The sequence below is a fragment of the Dunckerocampus dactyliophorus genome, chromosome 3, assembly GCF_027744805.1.
Source record: "Dunckerocampus dactyliophorus isolate RoL2022-P2 chromosome 3, RoL_Ddac_1.1, whole genome shotgun sequence".
In the NCBI taxonomy this organism is placed as follows: Eukaryota; Metazoa; Chordata; class Actinopteri; order Syngnathiformes; family Syngnathidae; genus Dunckerocampus; species Dunckerocampus dactyliophorus.
In genome coordinates this window covers 5,130,693-5,149,800 of record NC_072821.1, presented here as the reverse complement: position 1 = coordinate 5,149,800, position 19,108 = coordinate 5,130,693, and the positions used below count along the sequence as shown (strand labels likewise).

Below are 19,108 nucleotides of genomic sequence, written 5' to 3'. Positions count from 1 at the left end.
TCTCTTGGCCTGCAGACAGATTATTTCTGCAAAATGCAATTAAATTTTAAGATGGTGGACTCTCCAATTTGTCTTTTTGTGCGCTCTCCGGGTGCTCCTACTATTTTTTCCACCCACCGTGTAACAAGGAAGTGGCCAGAGTATTCTGCTATTGCACAGGACAGGTGGTTGTTTTGACATGGCTTGAGGGCTGCATAAGGAGGTCACATGTTGCTGTGTTTGTGTGTGGACAAGGCCATCTTGGAGGTGAATACGCCTGCAAGATGCACAAACAACACACAAACTGTAGCATCACAGAGCACGTTGAAAGCTCACAGCGGCACTCTATTGCATCAGCTCGGCTGTGGGAAAACATCAAACTGATGCCTTTCAGCGTTTATACAAATACACACTAAAATACGGCAATAATGAAGATGTTATTATTAAATTGCCGGTGCTTGCTTAACTATGAGCGTTAGTTGACATTAAAATTGCATCAACTAAAGCACTACAGCCAGCATCACACAAAAAAACACTGTTAAAGTAAAAAACAACATTCTTAAGCATCATGGATGCTTCCACTCCTGTAATTTGCATATTATATGGCGGGCGCTTTCCATAATAGGGCGTGAGCCCTTATAAATTTGTCCTGTCAAAGGCTGTTAATGCATGTTAATGAACTCACAAAGTCAGGCTCAGGGTGAGCACAGAGGAGCTCTTAATTCTGCACAACACCGCATAAATGCATCTTTAACGCCATATAAGAGGCAGCAGCGTTAGACGGAGGCGGCGCTTAAGGTGAAGACGCCTTTAACAACCTCGGTGCAAGCAAGGTGGTGAACTCATAGCAGCATGTCGTGATAATGTGAAGGTTTTTATCGGCGGCAATAAACTAAACACATGTTAAAACTGGAAGCGCTCAAATGTTCAGTCAAGGTCAAAAAGATAACAATGTCTATTGGAACATCCACGGTTGAACGCAATCCGGTTGAGGATTCATGTCCAATTTGTTTGGCTTTGGAAGCAAATCTTCTCATAGGAAATAATGGAAAGAGAAATAACCCGTTCCAGAGTTGAACTGTCACAAGTAAGCAACACATTAACATGAACAGTCACACAAGCGTAAAAGTAACTGAGGTGTGAAAATGATATCATGCCAGGTTTGATGCCAATAAAAAACACATATGAATGAAGAATAATGTTAAAATTGTTGACATATTTTATTTCATTGTATTAGCTTACTTAAAAAATACTTTAGGAGAAAGCAGTGGTGTAAACCAGGGGTGCCCATGACGTCAATGGCGAAGGTAGTTTGGGTCGATCGCGCAAATGTCACTTTTTACATGTCATATGACGTCAGTCAGCTGACATTAAGCTCCCCTCCTGGTTGGCTCTTGCTCCCCAGCGGCAATGGTGAACGCCCGTCTCAAACTACACACGGAGATGCAACTTTTATCTTTATTATTCCAATTATGCATAAACAAAGTCGTCGGGAAGATGACTTTCACAATAACAGAAGTTACCCGTTCACTTGTATGTAGAAAAAAAGTGCATTTTTGATGGCTTTGCTTCGCGTCATGAACTCCGCTACAGAAATGCGTGTTTTTCTACACTTTCGTTTCTTAAATTATTATTTCATGACGAATTGGAAAATGTGCCTGTTGCTGAAACCTTTTTAATGCGTTGTCTTGACTTTGGCTGCATTGTCTTTTGCATAATCATTTTCATTTCTTGTATATCGGTAGTGTTTGGTAGCGAACGCTAGCTGGACGCAGTACATGCACTAATGCACGAAGTGTGCCTAAAGAACGCTACGTAGCTATTTTGACGGACATATTACCAGTATTGTTTATGTTATAATATTTATGAAACAAAATTGTGTCGAATTCGGAATTGTACAACCACAAGAGCATTCAAATCTTGAGCTTCTGCTGTAACAGCCAGGCCCTTACTTGACGAAGCAAGTTGATTACCACCGTCGTGGGACCCATGACGGTAAGTCTGATTGCGGATTTTAGGTTATGTGGAGCTGCAGCTTGAGCACAAAGCCTGGGTTGGTTAAGCCGCTTTCGCAGAATACTCCCAAAATGTTGGTGTGCACACCTCACATTTCGTATGGAAACGTCAACAAAGAAATATTTTGTTGATTTATCCATCTGCATCGTGCATTTCTTTCTAGTGAAGGTGCCTCTCAGCTTTCATCACTACAGTATTAAAGCTACTTTGACAAAAAGAAAGGAGAGGTGAGCAATTTGTTTGATTTAAAGGGCAACATTTAAATTGGATTAATGTACAAAGCTGATCTCCACTCAAAGAGTGTGGTTATTGTCTTTATATTTATATTTATATTTTCCTAGTCATTTGTCATTAAATGGAGGCGTAATATCTGAACTGAGCAGTTATAAAAATACTAAGAGTTGAAGCAAATGTTATTCGACCCTTTGGTGAGCTGCTCAAAATCAGCTGGCGAGCAACTTGTTGGAGCCCCCTGCTCTAATTTCAAAATGCACATCCGTTTTACTTTATGCTTCCAACAGTAATGGTGAAGTCTGTGTTTAAACATATGCTAATATCATTGAAATCATATTCAAAGTGAATGCATTTTGTGTTGTCCTGCGTTTTCCCGCGGCGCTGTGGCTGAGAGGCTAGAGTGACCGGTTATTGGAAGATTGCTGGTTCGATACTGAAGCCCAGAGTCAGACCCGACGCTGCATCATTATTGTGAGTTTCCCTACTGTGGGAACGTGAGGGATTATCTTCCTTACTGTCTTTTCATTCAGATTACTTTGGCTTGCTGACTCCAAGCATTCTTCGTGCTTGCAGATGCTCAAGTTTTTTTTGTTTTTTTTGTGGTTTCTTGTGTTGTTGCACTCTTACGTGGGACCCCCTCGGGTTAAAACACTGTCTGATACAAGACGCCTGTTAATTTGATTTGTTCAACTTTGGAAACAGTTGTCCTTATAGGAAGCCGTGGGAATAGAAACTGTCACCCTCATTGCAGTATTTACTATACAGGACATGTTTTCAGGAACATTTTACTGAGGGGGCAGCACGGTGGCCTAGAGGTTCACATGTGGGCCGCACAGTCATGGGATCGAGGATTCCAGTCTCCGTTTGGGCACCTCCCACCTTACAATACGTGCATGTTGGGTTAATTGTGCCGCTGCCGCTGCTGCATCTGCATTTTTCTTTTATGACAAATAGCAATTTTTAATGACTTATTTATTTATTTATTAACTTCCTCCTTTTGTTACCTGAACCATTTAGTCCAATAGTACTATATTACAAAAGTACAACATTTTCAGAAGCCATAAGTAATTAAATGATAACAAGAGAGCAAGATTGTTAAGTCACACTTTAAAACAGCAAGTTGTGATGATGATCGATGATTGATGAACGCAATAGCAGCCACTTGTAGCCAGATTCCGCCAGCCAGCCAGGCATGTCAACAAAAATGCCAGAAAGTCAAATGATACTGAAACGTGAGCGATCGCACACGCTGGCATGGATAGCCTCAGCATGTGACGAGCCGTCGTCAATTCACGGCACATTTTACGAGCTATTGTTCATTCTCCCGATAATAAGAAACAAAGTGAAAGTCAACACAAGACGTGTCGCATATCTGGTCAGACATACGCAAGTGCCAGCAAGGCAGACAGGAGATTACGGTGTGTGCTTATCAAAATAAAGCACAGTGAAACATTTTTATGACATTTTAAATTGTTTTCAAACAAATTGCGGTCAATATGTGCGTAAATAATAAGCTATATATGCATCTATAGCATATATATCCATTCTTGCAATATATTATTTACCTTTTTTTTCCAATTTAAAAAAAGGTGTGTTGGCTTTTATAGTGGCGGGCCGCCACGATCAATAATTACATGTAGCGGAAACCGTGAAAGAGCAGCCATGATGGAATTCTTATGGAAATGACAGTAAAGTGATGGTGAATGGCTCCATCGAATGATCTGCTCCAGGCTCAAACTATGAGCATCATAAAAAGTACCATATACAGTTCCGGTCCAAATCAAACTTCAGGTACTTAAATTGTAGTCAAGTCACGTCGAATTGCCTCAGGAGGAAATCGTGTGGTCCTGTCATGACCTCTATTTAACCTCTGTAAATGAGCTACTACTAAATAAAAACACAGAAAGTCACATTCTCTTTGCAAGATGTGTAAAGGTTAGGCTGAAATTTAGATGAGAAATCATCATTATTCTGAGGGCACACGTGCCAAAAAAAAAGCAGCCTATGAAGGAATCTTTACACTTGGGAAAGAGCAGGAGAGGAGTGAGTGAGTGAGGGTGGAAAAAAAAGCTCTTCTCTCGAAGATGGTGAAAATTATCATCAGAAAGCCGGGGTATAATCTTTCCTGAATAGAATTCTATTACAATATGGCACCATGAGATAAATGCCCGGGCTGTCAGAAGCTAGCAAGCCGGCTTAAATGAGCTCTTAAATGGGAATCAGGCAGCCTGTTAACTGTTACACAAAGTAGAGAGCCCGGCAATCACGCTAAATACTAAAGGGTTGAAGTGTGGCCCCCACTGAGATGAAAAATAGCTTTATTAGCTTCAATTTCACTCGGCTAAAAATACATGCCGCTTGCCAATCCTAGACTGCGTAGGATCGGAAAACACACAACAAAGCTGTTTGTGACACACTTAAAGGTAGATTGAAGACCACTCGCTGCAAATGTACAACTGTCATTTTCTGTAAAGATGTGCTGCAACGGAACCGCCAACATAACATTTTTTGGGATGTTGGCAACTATTTTCCCATTACAAATGATGGGAATAAAAATGATCTGTTCCAGAGTCAAACTGTAGCAGTCATAAAACCTTTTGTGACTGTACAGGACACGTTTAAGTAACATTTCACCCGTTTTTTGCGACATAAGGACAATCTGGTCAAATTCCGACATGAAAAACCTAAACCTCAACCCAACTGTATTGTTGAACAGTTTTAATAATTATTCAAGTATGTAAATAAGTTATGCATAGTTTCCAACCCCAAGCTGAATAAACTTGAATGCCTATTGGGTTTAAGTATACCAGGTGGTGCACATGTGTGTACTGAGGGAGGGCGTGGCCTTAGGAGATCAACACCCTTCATTAGGTGTGCACAATTATTAGGTAGCTTCTTTTCCTCTGGCAAAATGGGCCAGGAAAGAGACGTAACAGACTCTGAAAAGTCAACAACTGCACAACATCTTTCATAGGGATTCAGCACTCTTGACGTTGCAGAAATTGCCAAGATATTCGGACGTGACCACAGACCCATTCGATGTTTTGCTGCAGGTGCACAAAAGGGTCGCGAGACACGTGTTGCAAATTAACTGCCAAATATTTGAGAAAAATCTAAGGTGAAGCTCCCAGGAACCCATTATCCTCCAGTGCTGTCATATTCCAGAACTGTAATCTGCCTGGAGTGTCCAGAAGTACGGTACATGGTGTTCAGTGCTCAGAGACATGGCCAAGGTAAGAAAGGCGGAAACCCGACCACCACTGACCGGGACACACAAGTTGAAAGGCTATGACTTGGCCAACAAATATCTGAGGACAGAAGTTTCATGGACTGGTGAGATAAGAGTGACTCCTGATGGACCAGAGGGTTGGGCCCGAGGCTGCATCAGCAGTGGGCAGAGAGCTCCACTCCAACTCAGACGCCAGCAAGGTGGAGGTGGGGTACTGGTAAGGGCTGGAATTATTAAAAGATGAGCTTGTTGGGCCCCTTCAGGTTGAAGATGGACTCAAACTCAACTCCCAAACCTACCTGTACTTTTTTCACACAGCGGTAGAGGAAAAAGTGTGCATTTTTCAAGAAGACCGTGACTTTTATGCAGGGCAATGCTCCATCTCATGCATCCAAGTACTCCACTCTGTGGCTGGCTAGGAAAGGTCTTAAAAAATAATGACATGACCTCCTTGCTCACCTGACCTAAACCCTACTGAGTACTTGTGGGCCCTCAAACGTAAGGTTTACAGTGAAGAAAAAAGGTCCACCTCTCTGAACAGTGTCTGGGAGGCTTTGGTTGCTGCTGCACAAAATGATCAAGAAACCGACTGACTGACTCCATTGATGGAAGGCTTTTCCGTGTTATTGAAAAGAAGGCTGTCTATATTGGTCACTGATTTATTTTTGGAAATGTCAGAAATATTTATTTGTAAAGTTTGTGTTGTTTGTTTATCATTCTGACTTAAAAAAACAAACAAAAACAAAAATAAAGTAGTGAGATGGGAATATTTTTGTTTTTCTTTGAGTTGCTTAAAAGTATTGCACACTAATAGTCGCCTAATAATTGTGCACACAGAGATATTCTGAACAAAAGCCAAAACCTCATTTTCACTTCCTTAAATATCCAAGTTTGAGATTCATAACATTTTGGATTGACCAACAGCACAGTTTTTGTTAAATAATAAAACTAATAATCAATAATGCAAATTGCATAATAATTGTGGAGGCAGTGTATTTTGGTGATGTTTGGCTTTGGGGGGGCTGTGCGTGGCCAGCGGGCTACCTATTGATGACACCTGCAATATTGTTTCAGCTTATGAAGGAGTCTGTCTATCAGTGCTGTGGACCATGACATCGCAAAATGGATATGCTGTCCCGCCCCTACAAAGATGCTTCATTTGAAAAACAGCACTGCTTCTTCTACATCATCGACCATTATGAGCTAGAAATTGTTTAATAAACGTGTCCAATTCCCCCTCAGAGAAAATCCTGACGCGGGCATTATCGCACAAAAAGAATTATATCTGTGCAGATTGGGGGCACAAGATGGCTGCGCAAGTGACTGCACATTCAGGGTAGCGCCTGCCACTCCAACTTGCCTAAGCCTCCGCTTATCTTCATCTGGGGTCGCCTATGGAAATGGAAATGTACACAGACTGGAAAGATGTGAATGGGGGGGAGACTGCAGAGAGAGAAGATAATCTCCCTCATTTGTGGCTTGTTACTCATGGACGCTCGGTGATGCTTGAACTTTTCGCCCCTCAGTTTTTACGTCAGCTGGACAAGAGCCTGCATTGGACGTTATGGTTAGTTTGACGTCCAAGAGGGACTCCGCTTATGAAGTGGCGTGTTGTGGCATGCCGGTCCCGAGCGGCTTCACAAGAAATTGGACGTTAGCTCCTTCCTCTGCTGCTGCTGCCCCTCTGCTGTTTGAATCTCTAATTAACACTTGGCAATTAAACATGGTTCTTTGGGGAATTGTTAATAAGAGGCCTCAAGCTGAGCATTTGTGGCTGAAGAGGCTCGAGAGAGCTCTTTTTCCCCCTTACATTAATGCCGCAGTAGGGAGCGGACACAACATTATGTACGCCTGCGCCATCGCAGACAAGAGGCAGAACTGAAGCAAACAGCATAAATGCTCAAATTATAGCAGGGGTGTTATTTTGTTCCAGTACAGTAACTTCAATACTGATTAGTATATGCCATATTGACTTTAACTGAAGTGCGTGAGGACGTGGAAAGGAAAACATGCTTGTCTTTGGCCTCATGTTCATTCATTGACACGTACGGTATATTGCACAACACATAATACCGCCAGCTATCTTTCAAAGTGAATAAAAAGTACACCAGGATGATGCCTACAGCCTGTTAATTCCAATGTTTTTGACTTGGCCCTAATTTGAGACCCCGGTGGTTATTTGTTTTGGTAGGCCACACACCCGGTGACTATATGAAACCCAGCGGTTAACTGAAGAGCTCAACGTTTAAACTCGCAATGCTGTGCGACTTTTGCAATTGAACGTGAATGTGATAAAACGATACAATTCATCATTTGAGCACATTTTCCCATAAAAGGCTTCTGAACTTCTGAATTGTCGTCCCTCTTGATTTGGATTGCAGATATCCCGATTGTTTTTATTTAAAGCAAAATTGCGTTAAAATGATTTAAAAACGCTTGCCCGTGATCTACAGAGGATACATCCAACCCAAGAGCGTGGCTGTCAACAAGTTGAAGAGCTTAAGTCTGATTCTGCCTCACAGTAAAAGCCGCTCGCTTCTCATTAGCCCAGACCTGACTGATGGCAGTAATTTAACACGTTTTCCTTTCATTCCTCCGTCTGCCATACAGTGTTTACAGCCCGGTCTCGGCTTCTTAACATGCCCACGAGGACTCTACATCCAGTGCTAACTTTTGAAAAAGGTGAAGAGTTGAATAGTAACTATAAGGACACACACTTACGCACTATCTGAGAGCTTTTTTTGCAACTCATTTTAGAAAGATTTAAAAAGATGATGTGCTAATACAGTTTTTAACTTTATTCAAGACGGCTAGAATGAAATAACACCCCTATAGTCACTTTGACACTCGTATCACCCAATATAGCAGCCATAACAAGAGAAAAATAGACATTAAGGACCTAAAAAAGAAATACTGTAGGCTCACACATGTCAGCCCTTTCATGTAGCATAATGACCCTTATGGGCATTATTTTTTGTGTTCATGTTATTGTGGTCGTGTGTGTTGTTGTAAATGTGTTCCGGTGTCAGCAGAAAAGAAGTGATGTCGGGGCTTCAGAGTTGAGTTTTAGCTTGGCGTGGGTTACGGCCGCAACATTAGCCCGCGTTTGGGATTATTGTGCCTCTTGTGAGATAATTCAAACCTGCGAGAAAAGCCCTTGGTTCCGGTGATCAAGTCTGGTGCTTGTGTGTTTCACCGAATGTTACAGGAACATTACTGATACCTAGTGACCAGTGTGGAATACTACATATCATCACAGCATCTTTGAATGTGTCTTCTGAATGCCTTAAATGTGTATTTCAGTTCATTTAGCCATTTTTATGCTTGAAAATGTTTAATTTCGGCAAAAAAATACATACATTTTGCTTAAATATGCATATATTTTGACTAATAACAGGCTGTATTCAAGCCTGGAACAGCGATGATGTATTAATTAATGTATTTTGTAAAAAACTTAATCGAGTGAAGCCGGAATCCCTCGATGGTGAGGCATTGTGATGATAATCTCTCATGGTCTGTCATTGGCCTGGTTTTATACACTTCATCTGAACAGTATAAGGGGGCAGCGGGCTCTGAGCACAAATAAATATTTTTTTTTTCCTCTTCAACCTTGCGACACCTCCTCAGCCCATATCTAAAACCGCCACTGCTAGCAACCCTTAATGCAGTACTAAAGATAATACACATACGGCACTGACATGTGTGCATCAGCTCAGAACAAAGCCATGCTGACAGCACTTAATCAGGACTTTATTCATGCTTACAACTTTTGACCACGCCGTGCAAGGTTAAAAAGAAGGTGACAGAGCAGTGGAGGAAAATAAATGTTTAGAAAGTATAATCAAGTGCCTGACATCTCTGTTAGGGAATGAATTATTCATATCTTTTTTGGCCAAAAAAAAGGAAAACAAATATGTCTGCGTGGAGATCTACATGAGAGAAAATGGCAACAAAGGAAGAATAGGAAGAGGAGTAAACAATACGGCGTGTACTGTACATGGGCGTACCTAATGTTGAGTGTGCATACTTTGTGTATGTGGTGGACTATGTCGAATGTTCCGATCCCAGCCAAGGATTTGTCCAAGTGGAACAGCAGAGCAGTGTGATGGCAGCTGTGCACCAATAAGATCATTTCCTGTCAGGGAGGAAATGATCAGCCCATCAGTGCCTCAGCTCATAGGTCACTTTCTTTACATCTGTCACCCAGCTTCAGCCCTGCTTATTACACAGCCTCAATGTGCTACAGTTGAATGGAAAAGCAATAAGACATTGTCATGTGTTGGCAGATGAAAGCTCAGAGTAAGTGGCTATATTACATGCCCACAGTAAATGAGGGTGAGGATAAGCGGCATAGAAGATGGACGGATGGATGGATGGTTAGTGTAGGTATGGTACATTATGTGCAAGTGGATAATACAGAAGGTTGAGTCAATATGTAGCAGTTAACGTAGTGGGCAGGGTTTAACACTCTATAGTTACATGTACTAAGGGGTACAGTGGTACCTTACAGTGGTACTTAACATCATAATCCGTTCCAGAAGGTCCGACTCAAACCAAAACAGACTCTAACCGGAGCAAATGTTTCCCATAGAAAATCATGTAAATCCACTTAATCCGTTCCAGACGCACACAAATGTTAACACAAAACACATTTTATAGACAATAATTATCGATTTGTCGCAGAAAATTATGCAAAGATAATTACAAATGACAAATGAATGGACAACTGAACATTTAACATCACTTTTACCGAGTTTTCTTGGAAAAAACCCCCCACAAAACCATCAATTAACAACCGGAGCGGACATTGAGCGAGGTACCACTGTACTCTATGTTGTTGTTGTTAATGTGATGGGAGGTTATATGGACTTAGGGGTTAATATGGTTAATTAACGTAAGGTAGATTCAGTACATGATGGTTTACATAGGAGGCATAGTTTAATACATGTGTTGTAGTGGTTAGTGGTTAATAAAAAGAGCAATAAGAATAATCAGTAGAAAACAATACAGAGACCCAACAAATCCACTATTTCTTCAGTTAAAACTATTGAAATTTTATGAATTTGTAGAATATAATATATTGCAAATTATGCTGAAAGCTTATAAAAAAAAGCTTGCCAATTAATATTCAAAAAAGATTTGAAAAAAGAGAAAGTAAGTATTTGTTAAAAGGTACAGTGATTTTCAAAAAAACAAAATTCAGGACTAAAATGATGGAACGTTGTGTTTCTGTAAAAGGAGTCAGTTTATGGAACAATCTGAATAAGAAAACTAAAGAATCCAAGTCTGATATCATATTTTAAAAAATGGTTAAAACAAGTATGCTGAGGAAATATGAAATATCTTAGCTATGATTGGCTGTCATATTATGGTTATTTTTGTTGTGGGAAATGGTATTGGTTGAGTTGTAATTGAGGAGATGTGTAACCACCTGTGCGGCTGGTTACAATATGTATATTTTTTGTTTATACTGTTGTTGTTAAATAGGACTTTGTTTGTGGCTGAAAAAGGGGCAGAGATAATAAGACTTGTCTTCTTTCTGCTGCCTTTCATTCTGGTTTGAAGAGTGTTTGGTTTTATCTTATATTGTTTTAATATTGTTTGTTTGTTTGTTTGTTTTCTTCTCCCTTGAATGAAATAAATGTTTCAAATCAAATCAAATCAAAATATAGTGGGGGTAACTGTATGTAGTGAGAGGCTGATATAGCTGGTAGGGTCTATGTCGTCAAGGTGATATAGAGGGGAGGGCTATTTGGGGTTAATATAGTGGGTGTCGTAGGGGATGATATAGCAGGTGGAGTTTAACATTGTATGTAGTAGGGGTTGATATAGTGGGTTAACTTTAACATGTCGTGTAGTAGTCGGCGTATATATAGTGGCTAGTGTAGTATTATTGTGTCTGTAAAGTTTTAAGACGGCTCTTGTATTGGGCCTAAAAACACCCTCTTCAAAAAGCACAAGATAAAACCCAGTGTGTCTATCAAAGAGAAAAGGTGTTGTTAGTCTTTATGCTGTTTGTTAAGAATGAAAGTACGACATGCGTATGCGGCAAGCAAAGATGTACATCAAAGCACACAGAGAGCCCCTCAGGAATAATAACAGGTAGCATCCTTGACCCGCAGCCAAAGAATGATAAAAAAAAGAGAGGAAAAAAAGAACTTAAGCATTCATAGGCTGACGCTGGAGCTACGCTTTGATCATCATTTCTGCTGTTTCCAACAATGTCTCCACTGAATGGCTGCATTGACCTCAGGTGCTCCTCCCCCACTACGTTAGCTGACCTCACCAAACTGGCCACCACGTATCTAGGCAGGGATCATCAAGAGGACAACGAATGCAGCACAGTAACGTCGGCCTGTTAGTCCTAAAAATCAGTGGATGCAAAGCAGTTTGGGGAGAACCACACATACTGCATTCATAAGTAAACACAGGGGGAAAAAACGTGGTAACGTCATCGCTCTCACACACACACAGTCACACTTCGCTGTGTTCGTAATCCTCCTTTACACAACGTGTCATCCACCCTGTTCTCCTTTATGCCCTGCACTCCTCCGTGCCAAATGAAGCTGGCTTATTTTGAAGTGACGTCAGTGTTTTAAAAAAAACACACACAGGCGGTGCATGTACGCAAAAGCACAAATATGTAAGACAAATAAATACACAACAGAGCTGAGGGGAAAATCGGATGTTAGAAGAAGTTACTTCACCTCCGTTGTCTAAACCTTAACCACAACATATCGTATCCACCTCCTTTCTCATCCAGTTCTACATATTGAACCAGACCCACTATGTCAGGGGTGTCCGAAGTGCAGCTCGCGGCTGTTTTTCTATTAGCCCGTGGGACATTCTAAAATGATAATTTAACAAGAAAATAAAAATATCAGCAGTAATTTAACAAGAATGAAGAGCCTGGAACACGGAATGAAGTATTGCCTGTACCACATGTTAGATAATGAAGACAGACAACACATGACAATACACACATGTTTGGATTTCAATGGCCATTCACAAAATCTGTTCACAATTCAACGTTGATCATTTTCACAATTCAAGGCATTCAATAAATGTCCAGTTATTGCAGAAAGCACAATAGTTTGAGAGTCCCAAAGCAACGCAACGCAACAGTTCAATGGCCCGAGCAACTGAGTGTCCAGAGGCTTATGAGTGAGTGAAGGAGGGGCCTCTTTCCCCAAGCGTGTCCCACGCAGCTAAAATAATAATGAAAGCGGTAATATAATAATAATAATAATAATAATCACGCGTTTTTCCATCTGGGTTACAATAGCAACCTATAAAACCCATGTATTTTATATTAACCAGTACATATTAACCTGACAAGATATTGACACTTACCCATTCTGTGAACATATATTTAAAAATTCCACTTCTCAATGTTAAGCAATGTAATGCGTCCGGAATGAGCATTTCCTATGTGTGACCACAATTCCATAACTCCATCTGTGGCCCAAGGGGGGGCCTGTTGCTGCCATTGGGCCTTGGGATGACCCAATTGTTGTCTTTGTGTGTCCCCACAGTACAAGCAAGTGGAGCAGTACATGTCATTCCACAAGCTGCCGGCAGACATGAGGCAAAGAATCCACGACTACTATGAGCACCGCTACCAGGGCAAGATGTTCGACGAGGAGAGCATCCTGGGAGAGCTGAACGAGCCGCTCCGAGAGGTAAGGGAATGAGTGTTTCCGGTTGTTTGAATAATGGCGTGCATGCGGCATACTGGGAGAAAAAAAAATGGCCCGCTCGCCGTTTGGCATTCCCCTCGGTTCACTTCACATTGGCTGACATTTTACCTTTACACCAGCAGTGATGGAGGATCTCACGACAGGAAAAAGAAATGCCATTGTTTCCTCTAATATCACTTCCTATGTGGAATCGTGTCAGGTCATTGCGTTTTTGTCAAACGCCGTCTCATTTCTGTTACTTTCTCTTGCAGGAAATCATTAACTTCAACTGTCGGAAACTGGTGGCTTCCATGCCTCTGTTCGCCAACGCCGACCCCAACTTTGTCACCTCCATGCTCACCAAGCTCAAATTCGAGGTGTTCCAGCCCGGGGATTACATCATCAGAGAGGGCACCATCGGCAAGAAAATGTATTTCATCCAGCACGGAGTGGTCAGCGTCCTGACCAAAGGCAGTAAGGAGACCAAGCTGTCAGACGGCTCCTACTTTGGCGGTAAGTCTCTCGCCTTCCAATATTTCTTTGATATTAGCTCCTTTGAGTGGTGCGTTTTGTGCGGTGCTTGTCACCTCCCTTAAAAATTGGCCCTCATGGTTTATGCAAGACTTTTCCCTTAATTCACATCACAAGCTGTCTCTTCAATGTAGGACAAATCCAGATGAATAGAGCGCGTCTCGCTGTGGTGGTGCAAGTTAGGAGTACCCAACTGAAGGTTTGCTAGGTCGGAGTTTCATTATAGTACATGTTTAAAATATGGAGCCCATATACTCTATGATTATTGAAATGTTTTTATTGCACGGGTAGGTCCTGACGCTTTGTTGTAAATGGTAGGACAAATTAAGATGAAGCAGCTGAAATGCTAATCGTACAAAGAATGCTAACAAATAAGCAACGTGTCATCTGAGTTTAGGAAATCTCGTTGTAAACCGCACAAGATTCCTCTTAACGTTTTCCCAGTGGCCAGACATTCTTCTGATCTACTTCCTTTTACAATTACAAATTTGGTCAGCTGACTCAAAATTGCGATACAACCTGGATTGATCGCAACAATATATGCCTGTATTGAAGCTACACACAGTGGAACCTCTGTATTTGTTTTTAGTTCCTTCCAAAGGATTCAAGAAAAACCCAAACGTAAGAAAACTGAGGTTATTTTTCCCGCTGAAAATAATGTAAATCACCATGCACCCAACGTACAACCCCTAAGTGGAACTTGTGTACCACGCATGAGAATCTGAGGCTGCCGACAGCCAAAGCACGTAAGTTGTAAGACCAACGTCCGTCAAACTGGCAATAAAAGTACTGACCTCGCATTCCATGCGGGCTTCGTATGAAGCTTGTAAAAACTGCGCGCGAGCTGTACGTTGTGCGTACTAACAACGCAAGAGCCTCTCCAGAACCATGATTGCTCCTGCACATGCAAGTGACCTACGCCACTTCCTCCACTCACAATTTTTTACATCAGAGCTTCTGGGACGTCACATGCCGTGATATTCATTTTTATTGTTTTCAATTTATGAACATAATTAGTCAATAACCTTGCCGAGTAGGAACTGAATCAGGAAACAGTTTTGGAGGGCCCTAGAGAGAACTTGCTACAAGAGAGGGAGGAAAATAGTCAAATATATGACCCTTAATTGAATCCCATTAAAATGCACAGGCATCAAAACGTATGCTTGATTTGCTACCGAAATTAGATGTTAAACACACAGACAGCAGGCTCAGCGACGTAGCTTTAAGGGTGAATACTTTTACTCTGTATTTAGTGATGTGCGGATCGATACTGAAATATTGATACTTCCGATATCAGCTCTTCATGCATCAGACAATCAATTCTCAAATCAAAATATCGCTACTTTTAGTTTTTTGAGGTAATGTTTGTCTGAAATGTTTGTCTGGAGCCATGTGTGAATTCTGAATAAAGTTTTCATGCTTATGGTCGTTCCAAATAATTAATCATGTGTTTTCACGGTTTTCTTATTTACTTTTTTTCTTTTTTTATTGTTTAAAATATCATTTTCACATACATAACCTAAATTAATTATTCACTTACTCATTTTTTTAAACTAATAATTTATTACATTTACAAAATAATTCAGGTGTCTTGTATTCTTTATGCTATGATATGAAATACACTACTATGTAAACATGATGTGAATTTGTAGTATCCGTATCGGATTGGTATCGCCGATGCCAGCCTGAATTTTACTCAGTATCAGATCAGAAACAAAAAGCTTGGTATCACACATCTGTATCAGCATTAGCTTCATTTAGTTTCAATATACAGTGGCACATTTCTCTTGTCACATGTATGGCAGGTCATAATGTTACAATGTTACTTCAAATATTGCCTGTTTTACGATGGAGACAGTTTAACCCTGGAACAAAACCATTCACTTTCCATGGAAACAATTTCAACTTCATAGTCATTGTTGCCTGGCAGAGGAGGAACTGAAGTGAGAAACATTTTGGAGAACATTTTTGGAGCTTGCTATACATAGCGAGGGAGAAAATATTGTGATTTATTTGTGATGTATTTAATCGTATATTAAGATTGTACAGGTGTACAGGACACGACAGTGTATAGGATTTGTTCATTTTAACATTTTTAAGTGGTGCCGCTTCTGAATAAAGGAAGCAGAGGTCTCCGCCGGAGGAGGATTACCTGGCCTCGCTGACTCACTCGGTGAGGGTGTCCATTTGTCAGCTCTATAACTCTGCTAGTCTACACTGTGCGATGGTGCACTCTGGTATTGAAGGCCTATTAGCTTCCTTACCCTGGACTTCGGGAGAGATTAGGATAGCGGCAGAAAGATGACACAGTCGTGCAGTCACTCCTCCTCCATGCGCCGAGCTGCGACGTGTCACGTCTTACTCTGAAGCAAAAACATCATAGAGGTGCAATCAAAGGCAGCTTTTTGATAAGCACCTCCAACTGGCATCACGCAAGGTCACAGAGCCCCCACCCCCGCAAAGAGTCTCCACAGCCAACACATCAATTACTGCTGCCAACAAAAGGATGAACTAAAACGTCACAACAAGGTTCTCGGGCCGGCCGCCGAGACGGGCAGCGGAGATGCTGTTCAGATAAGTGTGTGCAGAGGAGAGGAGAGGACAAGAGCAGGGGGGAGCAAGGGGATGCATGGGGAGTGGTGTGCATGTTGTCTTCCTGAGCCCAGAGCGGCTATCCAGAGAGCAGGCTTGGCAGCGTTTCATGTGTCCCTCGGCATTAGGACTGCAGTCACATTACATTTCCCCCTCTCGGTGCTCGGATCACTGTGTGCTCAAGCCGACGCTCCCATCCAGGACATGTCGTGTCCACTTTAGACATTAGGGCTCTCTGGCTCAAGCTAATCCAACAGCTAACAAAGTGGAGCAGACTGCTGAGTACATAATTGCGTAAATAATTCAAGTTCTCGATGAATGAATGAGTTACGCTACATGGATTTTGCCGACATGCTGATGCGCATATACACACGGCATTCTCTGTGGCGTAAATAGAGGCCTTCTGACACTGATCGGGCTTGACAAAATAAAACAAAAACGGAAGCTCTTCAACAGCCGGACAGCTTCGGATCCTGATTGACTTGCTCACACGTAAGCCGAGCTAGTCCTTGTGTTCCTAGGAAAGTGTACACTCTGTTTTTCCCTATCCCGGCTTCAGAACTGTACATGTTGGGATGCATTTTTCTCTTAAAGAACCGCAGCTCCCCAATGTTGGTAGCACTCGTGCAGCCTCAGACTAGCTTTGCGTGACTGTAGGCAAGACATGATTATCTTGCTACTCACTTGTGTTGCCTGATATTTGGACAGTAATGGCTGTGTGATGAGTCATTTTTAGTGGCTAGTAAATCTACAGTATATGCTGTACAACTTGTACAACTATTACCGTGTTACCTCGATACATTGCGGTTCACCTTTTGTGGATTCGCTGTTTCGTGGATTTTTTTAAGTGGTGTATTAGAGCGATCTGTCGGTGCTTTGTTGTATGTCTGTTATTGTATTTACTACTGCTACCAGTAGAGGGTACTCATGTACTCATGTTGAAGACGTGTGCAGCTCCAGCTTGTCTCAGTGTGTTTACGTGCCTGTACCAGCATATTAGGAACCTACAGTAGACAATAGCCGCCTAAATATAGAGCCACAACAGTCCTTATTGGCTAAGGGAGAACCCACCCACTGTGTTCTGTGTCCTGATTGGCTGTAGACCATTGTCAGTAAATTTCCTTTGTGAAGCTTCCTGTCATGGTAAATGGTACTAGCAAACTAGCTAACTGTCAGAGCTGCTTGCCAACCGCCAATACGCAATAGAAGAAGAAGAAGCTAACCGGCTAAATGAATCTTCGGTTCAAGGAGCAGGACAAGGAGGAGTAAAACGGCAGTACGACTATGTTTTAACAAGGACACAAAAACACGACAGCCGAACGGCGCCAGGACGAGGCACAGTCAGAGGAGTCAATACGTGTGAGTCACTTAACTTAATTCATTTCTTATGACCAACCTAGTAGGATGATCATTAAAAATGAAACGAAATTTGAAGTTAGAGTGTTTAAAGAAGAGAGAAATGTGAGAGAATGTTAATGCCTGAGAAAAGTGTATTGTGAGGGGTTTTACAACCTTAAAACATACATAATAATTGTAAACAAATAAAGATTTCACTTATTGCAGGCTATTTTGGGAACCTATGGCCCGCGATAAATGAGGGAACACTGTACTACTGTAATTAAAATTGTTGCTGACATGTGTGGGGTGGACTCACTTTTTAGAGATACTTTAGTAGTGCTCTCTAACTTGTACAGTGTGGTGCTGGTCGAAATCAAAGATTTATTCGGCTTGAGCACCACTCTAGTTAGTGTTCAATTCCCGCTTGCTCGTATACTGACAGTCACAGCGAGATCCCGCATGTGCCACATCCTCCCTGCGCTGATCCTGCCAATTAATTTCATGAATGACTAACCCGTGTTTGGTAACAAACTCCCAGTGGCTCTGGGCTTACCTCACTGGCCCCCACCCCTGGTACCCTCACAGGAACGGCACTGCCAGAAATAGTCTCCGAATAATGGAGTCAAACGCATAAAAGTGGACGGGGGTGTTAAGGGGATGGATGATTGCAGATCCAAGATTGGAGATTAAAGCACAGCAAGATAGTTTGTGTTCCAAAGCTGCAGTGCATTTGCACAAATGTACTGTTGTCATCAATGCAGGACTCGTGGACGTGATGCAGAAAAAATGGAGATAGGGAAAAAAGATAAACAGATAGGGAAAAAGATAGGGAAATAGGGCAGTTAGGTCAGGTTCTTCTTCCAAGGCTATGGAGGACTAACTTGTCCTGATTATCCAACTAGATCAGTGCGCTCATGAGATCAATACATTTATCGTACTTCACTCTGACAATCTGCGGTCTAATAAAAAGCGACCCACCCTTGGCCGCGACCCCTCCGATTAGGAAACCCTGACGTAGATGGATTGATACAACGCATTCATCTCAGGTCTCAGTGTCCATGCTGTAACACAAATGGATGCATTACCGAGATTAATGCGCGGAAACTATCAACAACCAAACATTCCCTTGACTTTGAACCATAGCCTCGCTGAAGGGAGAGAACTTTTTTTTTTGTTGTTGTTGGGGCCATGTTTACTGAGAATGTTGATTAGTTTTCTGCATGTCCTCAGTTAGAGCGAGAGTGAGAGAGTCTGCCATCTTTCCATTATTTCCCTGGAACCCCCTAGTGAGGGGGCACAGAGACGGACTCGAGCAGCCAAGGCGTAATTAAACTTCGGCGGTCGGGTCGTGTGCTGTTAAACGCCTTGCCACCATTTCTCATTACTTAACAGTGGAGTCTAAATGATACACCATCACTGGGCGAATTAATTGGTATTTGGTGAGGGCAGCAGGGTCAGCCTCGTCGCCTACACGTGTCACGGGCCTGCGAGAAAGCGGCGTATTATCTGA

At 41.9% G+C, this 19,108-nt stretch overlaps 1 protein-coding gene across 1 annotated transcript in view; it reads left to right on the top strand.

Moving 5' to 3' along the window:
- hcn4 (hyperpolarization activated cyclic nucleotide-gated potassium channel 4) overlaps positions 1-19,108 on the top strand; it is a 109,013-nt gene that overhangs the window by 64,686 nt on the left and 25,219 nt on the right. The window contains exons 5-6 of the mRNA XM_054771413.1: positions 12,994-13,140; positions 13,410-13,650. Coding sequence (XP_054627388.1) covers positions 12,994-13,140; positions 13,410-13,650 — 388 coding nt within the window. The remainder of the gene's footprint in view (positions 1-12,993; positions 13,141-13,409; positions 13,651-19,108) is intronic.